The 13610-nt window shown below is 43.5% G+C and overlaps 2 protein-coding genes across 3 annotated transcripts; one reads left to right on the forward strand and one right to left on the reverse strand.

Annotated features, from left to right (window-relative positions):
• Window positions 1-210: 210 nt before the first annotated feature.
• LOC149304917 (cytoplasmic tRNA 2-thiolation protein 1-like) lies at window positions 211-2519 on the forward strand. Its single transcript, XM_089479209.1, has 2 exons — window positions 211-752; window positions 1486-2519. The coding sequence occupies exons 1-2, from the start codon at window positions 248-250 to the stop codon at window positions 2043-2045; spliced, it is 1065 nt and encodes a 354-aa protein (XP_089335335.1). The 5' UTR covers window positions 211-247; the 3' UTR covers window positions 2046-2519.
• An 843-nt stretch (window positions 2520-3362) lies between these two features.
• LOC149304918 (cationic trypsin-3-like) lies at window positions 3363-13318 on the reverse strand. Of its 2 annotated transcripts, none has more exons than XM_089479093.1 (5): window positions 13159-13318; window positions 10394-10550; window positions 7912-8165; window positions 5848-5984; window positions 3363-3536 (listed from the first exon to the last, which is right to left on the reverse strand). In XM_089479093.1, the coding sequence occupies exons 1-5, from the start codon at window positions 13199-13201 to the stop codon at window positions 3384-3386; spliced, it is 744 nt and encodes a 247-aa protein (XP_089335219.1). In that variant the 5' UTR covers window positions 13202-13318; the 3' UTR covers window positions 3363-3383. The 2 variants fall into 2 exon arrangements, with proteins under 2 accessions (XP_089335219.1, XP_089335220.1); XM_089479094.1 differs by lacking the exon at window positions 13159-13318 and adding an exon at window positions 11482-11559.
• Between the last annotated feature and the right edge of the window lie 292 nt (window positions 13319-13610).

Genomic DNA, 13610 nt, shown 5'->3' on the forward strand with positions numbered 1-13610 from the left:
GTCAACGTCTGACAAACACTGACCATAGAGTTGCACTGGAGGACCTAGAGATTCCTAGAGAGGACATATTAATCAAAGCCCCAAATATGGAGGGATGAGTGTAATTCCCAATGCCCCGCGCCTTGGCCAGTTCCTTTCCCTCCATTCCCGCCCTTTTCCTTCCCGAGGCGTCACCCTCTTCGACCCGGAAGAACTTGGGGGCGCGAGGCATGCTGGGACAGGGATCCGAGGCCCTTCCGGCGGAGCCATGCCTGGCCCGGCGGCGCTTTGCTCCGGCTGCGGGGTCCGTCGGGCGGCGCTGCGTCGCCCCAGGAGCGGCGAGGCCTTGTGCCGCGAGTGCTTCGTGGCGGCCTTCGAGGCGGAGGCGCACGGCGGGATCGCGTCGGCGCGGCTCTTCGAGGCGGGCGAGACGGTGGCCATCGCGGCCTCGGGCGGCAAGGACTCGACGGTGCTGGCTCACCTGCTGCGGGTGCTGAACGAGCGCCACGGCTACGGCCTCCGCCTCCTGCTCCTCTCCGTCGACGAAGGCATCGCCGGCTACCGGGACGAGTCCCTGGCCGCCGTGCGACGCAACCAGGCCCGGCTGGGGCTCCCGCTCCACGTCGTCTCCTACCAGCAGCTCTACGGCTGGAGCATGGACCGCATCGCCAGGCACCTCGGCCCCAGGAACCACTGCACCTTCTGCGGCGTCTTCCGAAGGCAGGCCCTCGACCGCGGAGCCGCCTTCGTCGGGGCAGACAAGATCGCCACGGGTCGGTGGGCCATGGATTGATCTAACTCTGTCTGGCTCAAGGCTATGGAATTCTGGGAGTTGGAGTTTGTTGTGGGCCCCACAACAAACTCCAACTCCCAGAATTCCATAGCAGTGGGGCAGACAAAGAGTTAAGCCTTGAGCCAGAACAGGTGCCAAACCGGGTTATTTCTCTAGTGTAGACGCATCAGTGTAAAAAAGCTGATGGATTCACATTGTGGGGCGCTGATTATTCTATGCTTCGGAGATGGCCCTGCTCCATTCACCCCAATGGTGGCATGTGCACATGGCTGCGCCACCGCAGCAGCACAGATGGTGCGGCTCTGTGAAAAGCAATGGGGCTTGAGGTCCCACGGATTTTGGCATCTATGAGATGTGTGTGTGGGTCTGGAATGGAAGCCCTATGGATAAGAAGGGCCAATTGTATTAAGTTGAAATAAAAATTTGCTGTTGGAATATAGAAGATGAGTTTATTTAAGGGAAGGGAGTGGGCAGTTCCCGACATCTTGTCACCTTTCTATGATCCTTCGCCATTGGCCAGGCCAGGTGTGCCAGTGGGAATTAGTGTCCAACAACACTGTTCCCCATATAGATCCCGATCCACTGTTAGCTCCTTACCCATAACCCAACCTTTGATGCAAGGACTGAATTTCCTGCCTGCGCATTCTGGTGGGAAACAGGGAAGGCATGTGCTCCATATGAATCATTCTGCTGTTGTCTGATTTGCTTCCTAGGTCACAATGCAGATGATGTTGCTGAGACTGTGCTGATGAATTTCCTGCGGGGGGATGTAGGACGGCTCCGGCGCTGCACAGAGATCCTGACAGGTAGTGAGGGGACACTGCCACGCTGCAAGCCATTGAAGCATGCCTATGAAAAGGAGATTGTACTCTATGCATATTTCCAGGGCTTGGACTACTTCAGCACTGAATGCATTTATGCCCCCAACGCTTACCGTGGCCATGCCCGGAACTTGCTCAAAGACCTGGAGGCCACACGTTCCAGCACAGTGGCTGATTTGGTGCACTCGGGTGAGCGACTGGCCATCCGTGAGGACGTTCGCATGCCCATCCAGGGCACTTGCCAGCGCTGTGGCTATCTGTGCAGCCAGCCCCTCTGTAAAGCTTGTGTGCTGCTTGAAGGACTCAATCGAGGTCTTCCCAGGTTGGGTATTGGCAAGCCTAGCTACCTCCAGAAGGCTTTGTTGGTGTGTGAGAAGAAAGCAGAAGTCAGCTTACAACAAGAAGAAGGCGCTCGGCAGAGAAGCCAAGGCCCAAACACAATAGATTTCTGAGACTGACCTCTGTATAGCCTTTCCTGCTGAGAAAGGCTTGTATTCTCTTGGAAGGTAAACAGTTGCCTGTTTGATGGCTGTATTGATGAATTGTGTAGATCAGGGACGGGGAATCTGTCCTTCCAGCCATTGTTGGACTGCATCTCCCATCAGTGTCTGCTGGCATTGACATTGGTGAGGGATTCTGGGAGTTATTATCCAACAGTATCTGGAGGGACATGCTCTAGATGGTTGTTGAACTGCAGCTGCCATCATCCTTTATCTCATGTAGCCATTTAGAGACTCACATGTTACCAACACCTGCTTTATACAGAAGAAACAGTTCTCTGACCTATGAAGCTGACACATCTACAACAGATCTGAACATCTGTGTTGTATAATGGCTATTCTCAGATGTAATGGATCAGCCAGGATTTTTCTGTTTTTGAAATGATTATTTTAAATAACATTAAACCTGAGTTTTGACAACCTGTATTTTATCTTCCTTTCTTGTCTAGACACTTGAATTTAGGGAAAAGATGAAGCTGCTTTATACCAGACCAGATTGTTTATATAACTCACCCAGTATTGCCTACTCAAACTGGCAGTGGATCACCAGAGTAAAGAACTGAAGTTTGTTGGACTCTAGATCCTATTAGCCCCTGCTAGCAAGGCCACACAGTTCAGGGATAGTGAGGAGTTGTATTCAAACATCTTGAGAGGTATATGTTCCCCATCTCTTTAAATCAGCACCGGGCAATGCCTAATTCTCCAGATGTTGGCCAGATGTTCACACCAGCTATGCTTGCTGGTAAGTGGTAGGATTTTAATGTTAAAAGTTATTTTGGAGGTAATTAATTCAATTCTCTGCTCAAGGCAGGACCTCTATAGTGTAGCTACACCATCCCTAATGGATGGCTTTCTTGCTTATATCTTCACTGTGTAGTGTAGTGTCTGAGTGTTATACTTTGTTCGGGTCCCTGCTCAGCCATGGAAACCCACTGGATGACGTTGGGCAAATCACATTCTCTGAGCCTTGGAATAAGTCACTGACAAAACCTGCAAGAAATTCTACTTCCCAAAGTGCCAGCATAGTTAAACATTTCTGCATCTTGCCAAAGTAGTGGTCATCATTTTGTACTGAGCACATTTTCAAATGAGTATCTTCTGGTTCTTCATGACATCTGTAGCCATCTTCTCTTGAGAAGGGTGGAGGGTAACTGTTCCATCACCCATTGACAAGTGCTCCTGTCTCTGTCCCCATGTGAGAAAATAGGACAAAGAGGCAAACCCAGAAAATACATTGATTTTACAGATTTATTAGGTAATATCCACCCTTTGATCAATAGTACTTTTGTGTCAGTTTAGACGCATGGTTTCTTCAATCCACTTCTGGAATTTGCATATCTCTGTATAAGCAGCAGGTTTGTTCTTCTCTCCACACTTCCGAGGACCCCATGACACCAAACCATGAAGGATCTCATTGCAAACCAAAGAACTTCCAGAATCACCCTGTAAATTCACCAGAGCAAAATTGTCAGCAGGATGATTCTTACTATTATTGGTTTCTGGGGTGTGTTTGCATACAAATTGTTTCCTAAAAAATATTTTGTCAAAGAAAGCAGAGGCTTCAGAGTTGTGGTTAAGCAACGCTACTTTTATGCAGACAAAGCCCCATATATATATATAGAGAGAGAGAGAGAGTGTGTGTGTGTGTGTGTATATATATATAATTTTGGGCAAATTTTACAGCAGAAACTAAGTTTTGTATCACCTGCAAGATGAACAATTTTTATTTGGCATAAGATTTGTGAACTGAAATATACTTCTTCAGAAACTAACCCCAGAATAAAATGGGGCTTACTATCAAGTAAATTTGGATTAAATGTACCTCAAGGTTACAGCCTTAATACAGCGTTTTGCAGTGCAAAATCAAAGGAAACATATTGTACAACATGGATATATTAAGAAAAGTATTTTTCAGGGATATGGTAATGTGTGCTTTTCTCAGCCAAACGGCCATTTTACAAGCAGAATTACCTCATGAATATTTCAGGAAAAAGTGTCTCTCAGTGGTCACTTCCAACTCCTAAATGGTCTAATTTCTATCTGTGCTAATGCTTCTCAAAACTAGAGTTTGGAAAGTTATTTGTTAAAAGTATTCGTTTCAACATTCCCCAGTAGTAGTAGTAACGGTAATAATCATCGTGTTCATTATGATGTCCTGTCCTATATCATAAGACTTTAACTTCTAATCATTTAAATACATTAAAACATGTTTAAAATAGTTTGAAACCATGTACATAAGTATTTTGGAAAAAAATCAATTAGGCCCAAAGGCTTTACCTGGCCCTTAAAAACTAGTGTTGGTGTGGTTCAGGAATCCAGGGAAAGAGCATTCCATGGCTGGTGTGCCAAAGCTGTTATGTCCAGGCTTCAGCAGAAGGCTCTCCTTATCCTCAGAGCCTCTTGAATCTGCTACCACACTCCTTGTTGGAAGATTTTTGCAGTCTCTTTCCCACTCGTTAGATAGGGATTTCCTGTATGCAATCTCTCCCTCATATTCAAGCTAACCCTTGGGACTAACAGACATTCTCTCTCAAAGATTTTCAGCTTAACTGTTGGGTCCTCCATCTTCCATCTCCTTCAACTTTCTTTGGAAAGATGGTGAGATAAAGATTTCTTTTCACCTGAACTATTTGCTAGCTAGGTTAGGATATAGCCTCTATGTATATATAGATTAAAGCCATTAGTAAACTTTTGTTTAAGCTACAAGCTACTTGTGTTGTTTTTAGAATCAGTCTCAGGTCCTAGGGAAGCATAACTAGACAAAGGCACATTCTGCTACTCTGCTGTCTGTTCACTGGTCTTCTCCAAATGACTCCAAATGATGATGGTTCTCTCCCTCTGATCCTAGAGCCACCATAGCCAATGGTGAGAAATGGTGGGAGTTGTAATGCCAAATACTGCATCTGGAGAGCCCCTGCCAGCTTCTCTTTCGGATTTCTCCTAGCTGTGTGTGGTGCCACCTGGCACAGAGACAGATGAAAGGCCCTCCTCCAATCCATCTGCCACTGCCCTGTACAGAACTGTCTGTATCTGTTGGACTAGATCCCCTTCCCCGCTGCGATTCCTTTTGTTTCATGCCATGTCTTTTTTAGATTGTAAGCCTGAGGATAGCAAATTGTCTTATTAACAATTTGTAAGCTGCTCTGATAGCCTTTGTGGCACAAGGGTGAGGTATAAATACTCTAAATGAAATGCCAGGGGCCCCATATACAAGGCATGTGTGTTTGTCACTGAACTATAGATTTATATTAAGAGAGGAACCCTAACCTGCAGACCCACTGGTTGCAGGGATTACGATAAACAGAAAGTACTCCAGCACTCACAAAGAGGAATGTTTTGGTGTGTACATAAAGAGATCCCTGGTTTACCCACAAGTATAGCTCTACAAATGGCAACATTTCTACTAGCATTAGGCCATCTAATTGGGGGTGGTGGGCGGTTATGGGCATACTATTGATAGCCTTAATTTCTACTTGATCCAAAATCCCTCTGGTCACCTGCTTCATCTATGACCTTGTTACCTGTTTGACACAAAATCCCTCTTTTCCTAAAGGCCTCAAGATTTGATCATTATCCATGCCAACCTAGAATGGATGAGGGGAAGAAAGTGCCAGGGAAATCTTGGGGGATTGTTTTTAGAAGCTGGGAAGGACATCTACCACTCCGGGCTGCACCCTCCCATAGGATTGTTCTGCCTGCTATTCTTGTGTGAAAACAATTCATGTAATCTATATTCAGTGTTTTTGTCACTCACCCGACATGAATCTTTGCCTCCTTCTATTGCTCCAGCACAAATATGGTTGTCATTAAAGAGGGTTCCATATGTAGTGTTGCATATATCTTTTGACACGATGCTGATTTCTAAACACTGCAGGCGATAGGCATACTTTACTGCAAGATGAATCCTTGAGTGAGTGGATTATGCACAGGCTCTTTGGGGCTTAGCTTACTCAACTGGTTTACATGAGGTTGCTTCCTCCCAAGCACTACAGTATCAGCCATCCCCCCTAAATCTCAAAATAATTTGAATAAATTACATTGCCTTGTACAAGGGATGGGGAATGAAGACCTCCAATTATTGGACTCCCAAATCCTGGTCGCTCCGGAGCATGGTTAATAGTACTCATCAGTACTCAGGCTAGGGGTTTTCCCCCCTTTCTTTTGCTGCTTCAGCAAATCACTGATTATACCCCAAGCCACATCCTTGCTACAAACAGAATTCTTTTCCTGACAGTCTAGTCCTATTGATTCTAACTCCAGATATTTGTAATCATGCTCTCTAGGGTCCTTTTAGCAGGGAATGTCTTGAATCTGAAACCTTCTGAATGTAAAGCTTATCCTCTATTGCTGAGCAAAGAGACCTTCCTAATGGTTTCCAAAGATCTGGTTCCTTCTTTCCCTCAGGCAAGTATACCTTACAGTGTGCAGACCACTGAGCCACAGTTCTGGTGGCATGGTTGCTTCTAGTTATATTGTGTGTATGTGAATGTATGCATGCATGCATGCACATAAAAAACCCTTCCATTTCATCAGGAACCATATCTTGGAGCACACAGCAGCTGTAGGCAGAACTGAAGCCAACAGTGGGTGAAGGCTGGCAACCTCCCTGCTTTTTCTCTCACTGCCACCCTTTTCCTTCTCTCCCTCCCCATTTTTAACCACCTAGCATGCTGATTGAGATTGGACAGATTGTTCTTGCAGATGCCTGAGCTGATCAGTATGAAACCAGTATTTTTGAAGGTGTCCTCAGTCCCCTTCTACAGAGTTGAGGGACCTGTGGTCATCCATGTGTTGCTGGACTACAGCCATGCTATCATTCTTGGGCATTGGCTATGCTGACAACAATAGGAATCCAATATCACCTGGAGAGTTTGATTTTCTCCACCCAGAGGTGGGTGAGCTTTGGTGTTCCAGGCTCTAATTTCCACCCATCCCAGGACCTGCAAGAGCCATACCAAACCCCTAAAACACAACTGGGTTTTGCTGGAAGCACACTTCCACTTCTGCAAAAACCTCTTTGTGGAGCAAAATGGACAGCAAGGGAGATGAACCTTATTTTAAACCTAGTTCTGGAAGTTCCTAGAAGCAATTCTCTATTTCTTTTCTCTTTTTCCCTGATGGTTTTATTTTTCAAAGGAGAGTTCCAGAGGAAAGGGCCAGGATAGATTTTATAAAACACAAATGACACATGTAGTCCATCTGTTGCTAATTCTTAGTCTAGCCAAATATGTTTAAAACAATAACAACCTTAAGAACTTAATTAAATATTGACCTTGTAGTAATGGGAGTGTGTACTTTACACCAGTGGTGTCATTAGAGTTGGTGTCATCCAATGCAGTAACTCATGGTTCACTCCCCTATTGACGTTCTCCCATACCACACCATAGAGAACCCTTAGTAATGTTTTTGTACTAATTTACTTATAAATCATAATTTCCATATATCCCTGAATGTATAATAGTTGTGACATAAACAACTAGCAAAATTAAAAGTATACCTTTAAATTACAATATCATGCACACAGAATAAATATGCTTACATATACATAGTTTCATGTGGTTAAAGTTAAAATTTGGTAAAATGTGATGTTTTTAACAGGACTCTCCTTTCTCCTCCCACTGAGCCTCACCCCACTCACCCCATCTCTTCAACATTTTAAATAGATACAGATGTCAGAAGGAGCAGTGGTAACACTAGGGTGTCATCTAGTGCGGTATGCACCTTCCTAGTGGTGCCACTGCTTTACACCTCTCTCTCCCTCTCTCTAACACAATTTCTGCTTCAAGGTGAATGAGAAACTCTTAGTCATTTCCCTTACCTGCAGGGAAAGTAGTGGTGCCCCAGCCAGACACCACACACTTTGTTCCAACAGACACACATTCTTTAGCCACAGGAATTGTCTTAACTTTATCCCCAAGGAGGGCAGGGGAAGCCAGGCGCACAAGCATGAGATCATTTTTAAGGGTACTAGCCTCATACTTAGGGTGGCGGATGAGCTTGGCTACTTTGGAAAACTGTTCCCCGTCATCATGCTTACGCAGGTCATGCTCGCCAATATGGACTGTGAGGTCCCTGTAAAGTAGACAATAGTCAAGAGTCAGACATCTTTACAACAGACTAGGCCAGCCCTCTTCCTCCTTGCTTTTTATCACCAAGTAAAGAACTTTTTATTTGGCCAGGCTTTTGGTAAATAAGCCATATAGAAAGGTCTTTAATGGCGCTTTAAGTGTTCTTGTTATGTACCTAAACTGAATTTGCATTACTGATGTTTTAATATTGTAATATAGTGAATGTAATTAGGTTTTTAAAAACTTTTTTATTATTCATGCATCTTGTTTTAATTCACGTTCTGTTTGGCTAGGTCCCATTTTGGGGAAAGGCAGGATTAATATTAAATATTATTTTATTTTATGTATATCCCTCCTTTCCCCTCAAATAGGACTCAAGGTGGCTCATGCCTAAGTTAAAACAAGGTACGTTTATTAAAAATTGGTAGTAAAAAAATTAAAATGTAATTAAATAAGATACATATTAATACATAAATACTTCAAAACAATTTAAAATGAGGAAATCATGCCTTTGAGTGCTCTGCCATAGCAAAGGTTTTCTTGCCTCTGAAAAGCTAGTCCAAGTCAGTAGGGTTTGACCAATTATGGTTTGAAGGGTATGTTTTCTCCTCTCTAAATTAAAACAAAATAGAGTCATAGTACAAAAATGCACTATAACACTATAACTCTAAAAAAATTAAAAATAGTAGAGAAGGAATATATTTTTTCAGTATGACTTGGAATTAATAATAAACTCAATTAAAATATTGTTGCTAGTGTCACGAGGTGACAGAAAATAGTTTTAATATTTTTAATAAAGAAACTAGAACAAACTAAAACTATTAAGTTCAACCATCTGGCCCATCTGGCGGAACCCTAAATGCAATACCACTTGGGAAAGCTAGCAACATATTATTTCTCCAAAGCTTGTCTGTCATCCTGAAGAAGGCAGATTTTCCTGCTTGTAATTCTATGCATAACTGGATTTATTCCATCCCACCCTATTTGCCAGTCAGAGCAGGGTGTTCCTGGGCTGCCAGAATTGCTGGAAACATCTTGCCAATTCCTACCACGTAAGCAGGAAAAGGAGAGAAAGAGGAACGTGGTTGAAGTGGGTCTAATCATATGGCCTTAACATAGCAAGAAAAGTATTTGGTGCCACTGCTTCCCCTTCCCTCTTCCTACTATGGCCAGGAGTGTGCAGAGTTAGAGCCTGTGCAAACCGGCCATTAAGGCTGGCCTGGGGGCTGAGTCGGGGCATGGTGTCTACACGATGCATGGCCCAACTCTACGCCTATGGTGGTGTGACGCTGCATGCCACACCACACAGTGCGCGGCATCATGGTGCTCCTCTGGTGTTGCATTTAGATGAGGCAGTGCCAAAGGATCACTGTAAAGCTGCAGTGGCGGCGGCTACGGTGCAAAGGGCACTTTCTGCAGGTCCTTTTTTGCACTGCGAAAAGGCTAGATTGGGGCTGCGGTGTGCAGCTGCCATGGCCCCGATCCGGCAAAGACAGAGGCGGCTGCAGGCCATCCCTTTAGGGGCAGTCTGTACAGCCCCTTAGAGGGGGATGTATGTTTGAATATAAGTGTTCATAGTGTGTACTAAGGAGGGCCCCTTACTGGCAATTGGGACACTGGGAAAATGCAGGGAAAAGAAAGATACTGTAATGTAAATATGGAGTGAAATGGATAAGGGGAGTAGTATACAGAATTATACGTTATTTTATACTATGCAGCAATCTTGTTGAATGGAAACATTAGGCAACTGAACCAAGACAAAACGTGCAACAAAATGCACAACTAAATCTACATGCACCCCATGCACATTCAAGTGCAATAGTAATGTATGCACGACTCCCCTTCTATATCTTATTTGAATATGACTGTCCACATTAGGCAAAAATGTCCACTTGCTTCTGTAGGGGAACATGTGTGCTTTCAACCTGCTTTCCACTTATGGCAACCCTAAGGCCAAATTGTGGAGTTTTCTTTGCAAGATTTGTTCAAAGTAGGTTTGCCTTTGCCTCCTTCTGAGGCTGAGAGAATATGACTCATGGCTAAGAATATGACTCCGTGGCTAAGAAGGGATTTGAAACCTGGTTTCCAACATTATAGTCCAACACTCAAACCACTAAACCATGCTGGCTCTCTTGGGGAAACGTAACATGTGTATAAGCAGAATTCTAGCTTTTGCCTGTGGGCTCCCATAATGTTGACGCTGCCCTTTCCCTGAAGACTCCACCAACTTGCCTTCCCCAACAGTGTCCAGCTGTAAGCACCCAGAAGGTATCGATCAAGACTCCTCCGCATCGAGACAGCTTGGTGTTATACATAAAGACTTGCCAGGGCTGAGAGTGGGCTGGACATTCAGATCCACCGATGATGCGCTCACCAGTCTGAGATAACACTGTGAGACAAATGCAGTGGTGTAATGGTCCATGTCAACATGCAGATATTCACCATGAAACACATCATACTTACAACCCCAAGTTTTGTGAAACATTTAGCGCACTGTCAGAGAGCTCTGGTGTCACAATAAGCTACAACTCCCAGTATTCCCTAGCATCGAGCTAGGGCAGTTAAAGTGGTCTCAAATTGGATTATTTCTGCACTGAGTTTTGGACCAATGTCTAGGACTCCCTCTTCTCTGTCCTGGTAGTTATTGGTACAGTGGACCCTTGTTATACGCTGGGGTTTGGTTCCAAGATCTCCCGTGTATAACAAAATCCGTGTATGCTCAAGTCCCATTAAATATAATGACATAGCAAAATGGTGTCCCTTATAAAAAATGGAAAATCAAGGTAAAAGTATACTTTTTTGTAACATTTTCAAACCGTGTATGCTTGAATCCGTGTATAAAAAATCCGTGTATAAGTAGGGCCGACTGTATTGTGACCATGAGAGCTTTTGGTTAGAATGGAGGATAGCTAACTGTTCCATGCTAGTGGGTCTTGCAAATGCTCATTGGAAAAAGTTCAAAGCACAGGTGCAGGCCTGAATGTCCTGTTTTATGAGAACAAGGAGCTGCTCAAAGCCTGAAAACATTAAAACCACATATTGTCCTTTCCCTCAGGGCACAATACTGTACACATGGCTTTTCTGTGCCAGGTGTGCACTTTTTTGCACTTTTCCAGTACAGAAATAAAATTAGAACCCAGATTTTTTTCTGTCTAGCCTTATGTTCAGAAAGCAGTTCCTCAGGCTTGCTCATTTCTCCTCTCCGTCTTTTAAGCCCCTTTTTACACATATAACTACTAAAGAAGGTATACAGATCCTTCAAGCCAATACAGTGTTTACAGTTATAATATCTATTTATGGGTCATAGCACTGTTACTTACCCAAAGTAAAATAAAGCTAAAACTGTGATCATCCTAAATACATCCTGGGTAGCTTTGTTAGCCATATAGCATAGCCAGTAACATCAAAAATAAAGGGATACATTTACTGGGCCAGCCAAAATGCATAATATACATGTTGCAAGCTTTCAAAGCTCCACTAGCTTCTTCAACAGGCAAGGTGTTAAAAACCATACAGGAGAAAAAATTGACGATGTTAGTCATAGACAAGAACAAAAACAGCGACATGCAGGTCTGTGACTAACACCGTCTCCTGTTTTTAACACCTTGCCTGATGAAGAAGCCAAAGGAGCTTCGAAAGCTTGGAACATGTATATTGTGCATTTTGGTTGGGCCAATAAAGGTATCACTGTCTGGTGGATTTTTGATGTGATTGGATTCCTGAATACAATTGCAGAGCAGTTTCAACATGGTTCTCCCTGCACAGTGGCATCGCTAGGGTTAGTGTAACTCTGTTTACCTCCCCTCACTATCACACCATACAATATCCTTAATTTTGGCCCCATACAGACAGGCCAAAATAAAGCTGCTTCAGGTCACTTTGGAGGTATGGTGTTTCAATGATGCATGCGTCCTAAGAGTCTGGAAGCTGCACCAAAGCTGCACTCCAGTCCTTAGGACTGGAGCGTGGCTTTGGTGCAGCTTCCGGACTCTTAGGACGCATGTATCATTTAAACAGCATACAGTACTTGCAAAGTGACTCGAAGCAGCTTTGTTTTGGCTTGCCTGTATCAGGCCAATGTTTCGTGTACTAACGGTACTCATAAATCGTAATTTCCCATGTATCATCGAATGTAATGGTAATAATTGTGGCATAAACAGCTAGCAAAATGAAAATTAGACCTTTAAATTACAATACCATGCACGCAGTCACACATGTATTTACACGTACACAATTTCATGCGATTAAACTGAAAAGATGTGATATTTAATTTAAAAGAAGTTTAAAAATAACATTTGTAAAATTAATTAATTAATTAATTGCATTTTAAAAGGTAATTAAAAAAACCTGGGGTCTCCCCTTCCTCCTTCCACTGAGACCCATCACATTCACACTGTATCTCCAGCATTTTAGAAGTACGCTGCAAGCCTGCAAGTGAACACTGCAGCCTGTTTCTGTCAAAGGCACTGTCCTTAGGATGTCACCTCCCCTAATGATCCCCTTTCCCTACCTGGCCATTAAGGGATGACCTGCCTTCACGAAACAGAAACCATTGATCAGACACGGCAGGCAAATTTCCCATCACATTTAACTGCAATGTTGTTCATTGGAGGCAGCTCATCATGCTGTGACTGAGTTACCATGCTTTCAGTGGGTGAAGATGCACAGAAGGATGTCCAGACAACTGGACAAAAGGAAACATTAAGAGACAGGTTGGAGCACTTCAGAAACTGTTGTGTTAATAGAGTTAAAAATAAAAAAGTGTCCCAAAACTGCAACTGTAAAATAGGATCTTTTATTCAAATAAAAGCAAGTTTTAAAAAATCCTAATTGTTGCTGATTAAAACTGACCTATTCTGACAAATCTATGGCAATGTCATACTGCGAATACTCTAACACAAAAATATAGTACTGATGCTTCACTTATATGAGTGGCACATAAACATTATCTCTCTGCCCACAAGGACCTATACCTAAATAAGCAACTATTCTCTTACCTGTGGAAGCCAGAAATAGTGCCATGCTTAGGACTTGCTCCATGATTCTAAGGCAAGAGGACTAGGAGATAGATAATTTTATACTCACAGAGATAACTTAAAGTAAATAATTGACAAAGACATTAAGGTGCTCTTATGTTCACTCCCCTCCAAGGCTTCAGTTTTGCCAAAGCTTCTTAGCCAGACACCTGCTGTGAGGCTAGCTTTGAAAAATGGAGTGGGCACCGAGTGAGAGATGTTGCGGGGTGATGAGACGGAGGCTGATGTGAAAAGGACATTTAGTCAGTGCAAATAAAGAAAGCGACATCTGTTAATTTTGGTTCGGTGTGGGATTCGTGACAGAGGTGGTTAATTTTTAGACCATTTACAAAGGGTGTTTCAGTTAAAAGATACACGTGGAGCTACCTAACAGCAAAAATGGCAGATCATAAGGCAAAGAGGAGGAGAGATAG

The sequence above is a fragment of the Sceloporus occidentalis genome, unplaced genomic scaffold (assembly GCF_023333645.1).
Source record: "Sceloporus occidentalis isolate IW3139 unplaced genomic scaffold, rSceOcc1.0.p SCAF_13, whole genome shotgun sequence".
Taxonomy (NCBI): Eukaryota; Metazoa; Chordata; class Lepidosauria; order Squamata; family Phrynosomatidae; genus Sceloporus; species Sceloporus occidentalis.

What these genes read in the sequence shown, in the direction of transcription:
- LOC149304917 (XM_089479209.1), top strand. Translation starts at nt 248, where the DNA reads ATGCCTGGCCCGGCGGCGCTTTGCTCCGGCTGCGGGGTCCGTCGGGCG. An exon ending in GGCAGACAAGATCGCCACGG is followed by an intron (nt 753 to 1,485) that starts GTCGGTGGGCCA and finishes TTTGCTTCCTAG; the next exon opens with GTCACAATGCAGATGATGTT.
- LOC149304918 (XM_089479093.1), bottom strand. Translation starts at nt 13,201, where the DNA reads ATGGAGCAAGTCCTAAGCATGGCACTATTTCTGGCTTCCACAG. An exon ending in GCTGGACACTGTTGGGGAAG is followed by an intron (nt 8,166 to 10,393) that starts GCAAGTTGGTGG and finishes TCTACTTTACAG; the next exon opens with GGACCTCACAGTCCATATTG. An exon ending in CACCACTACTTTCCCTGCAG is followed by an intron (nt 5,985 to 7,911) that starts GTAAGGGAAATG and finishes TTCATCTTGCAG; the next exon opens with TAAAGTATGCCTATCGCCTG.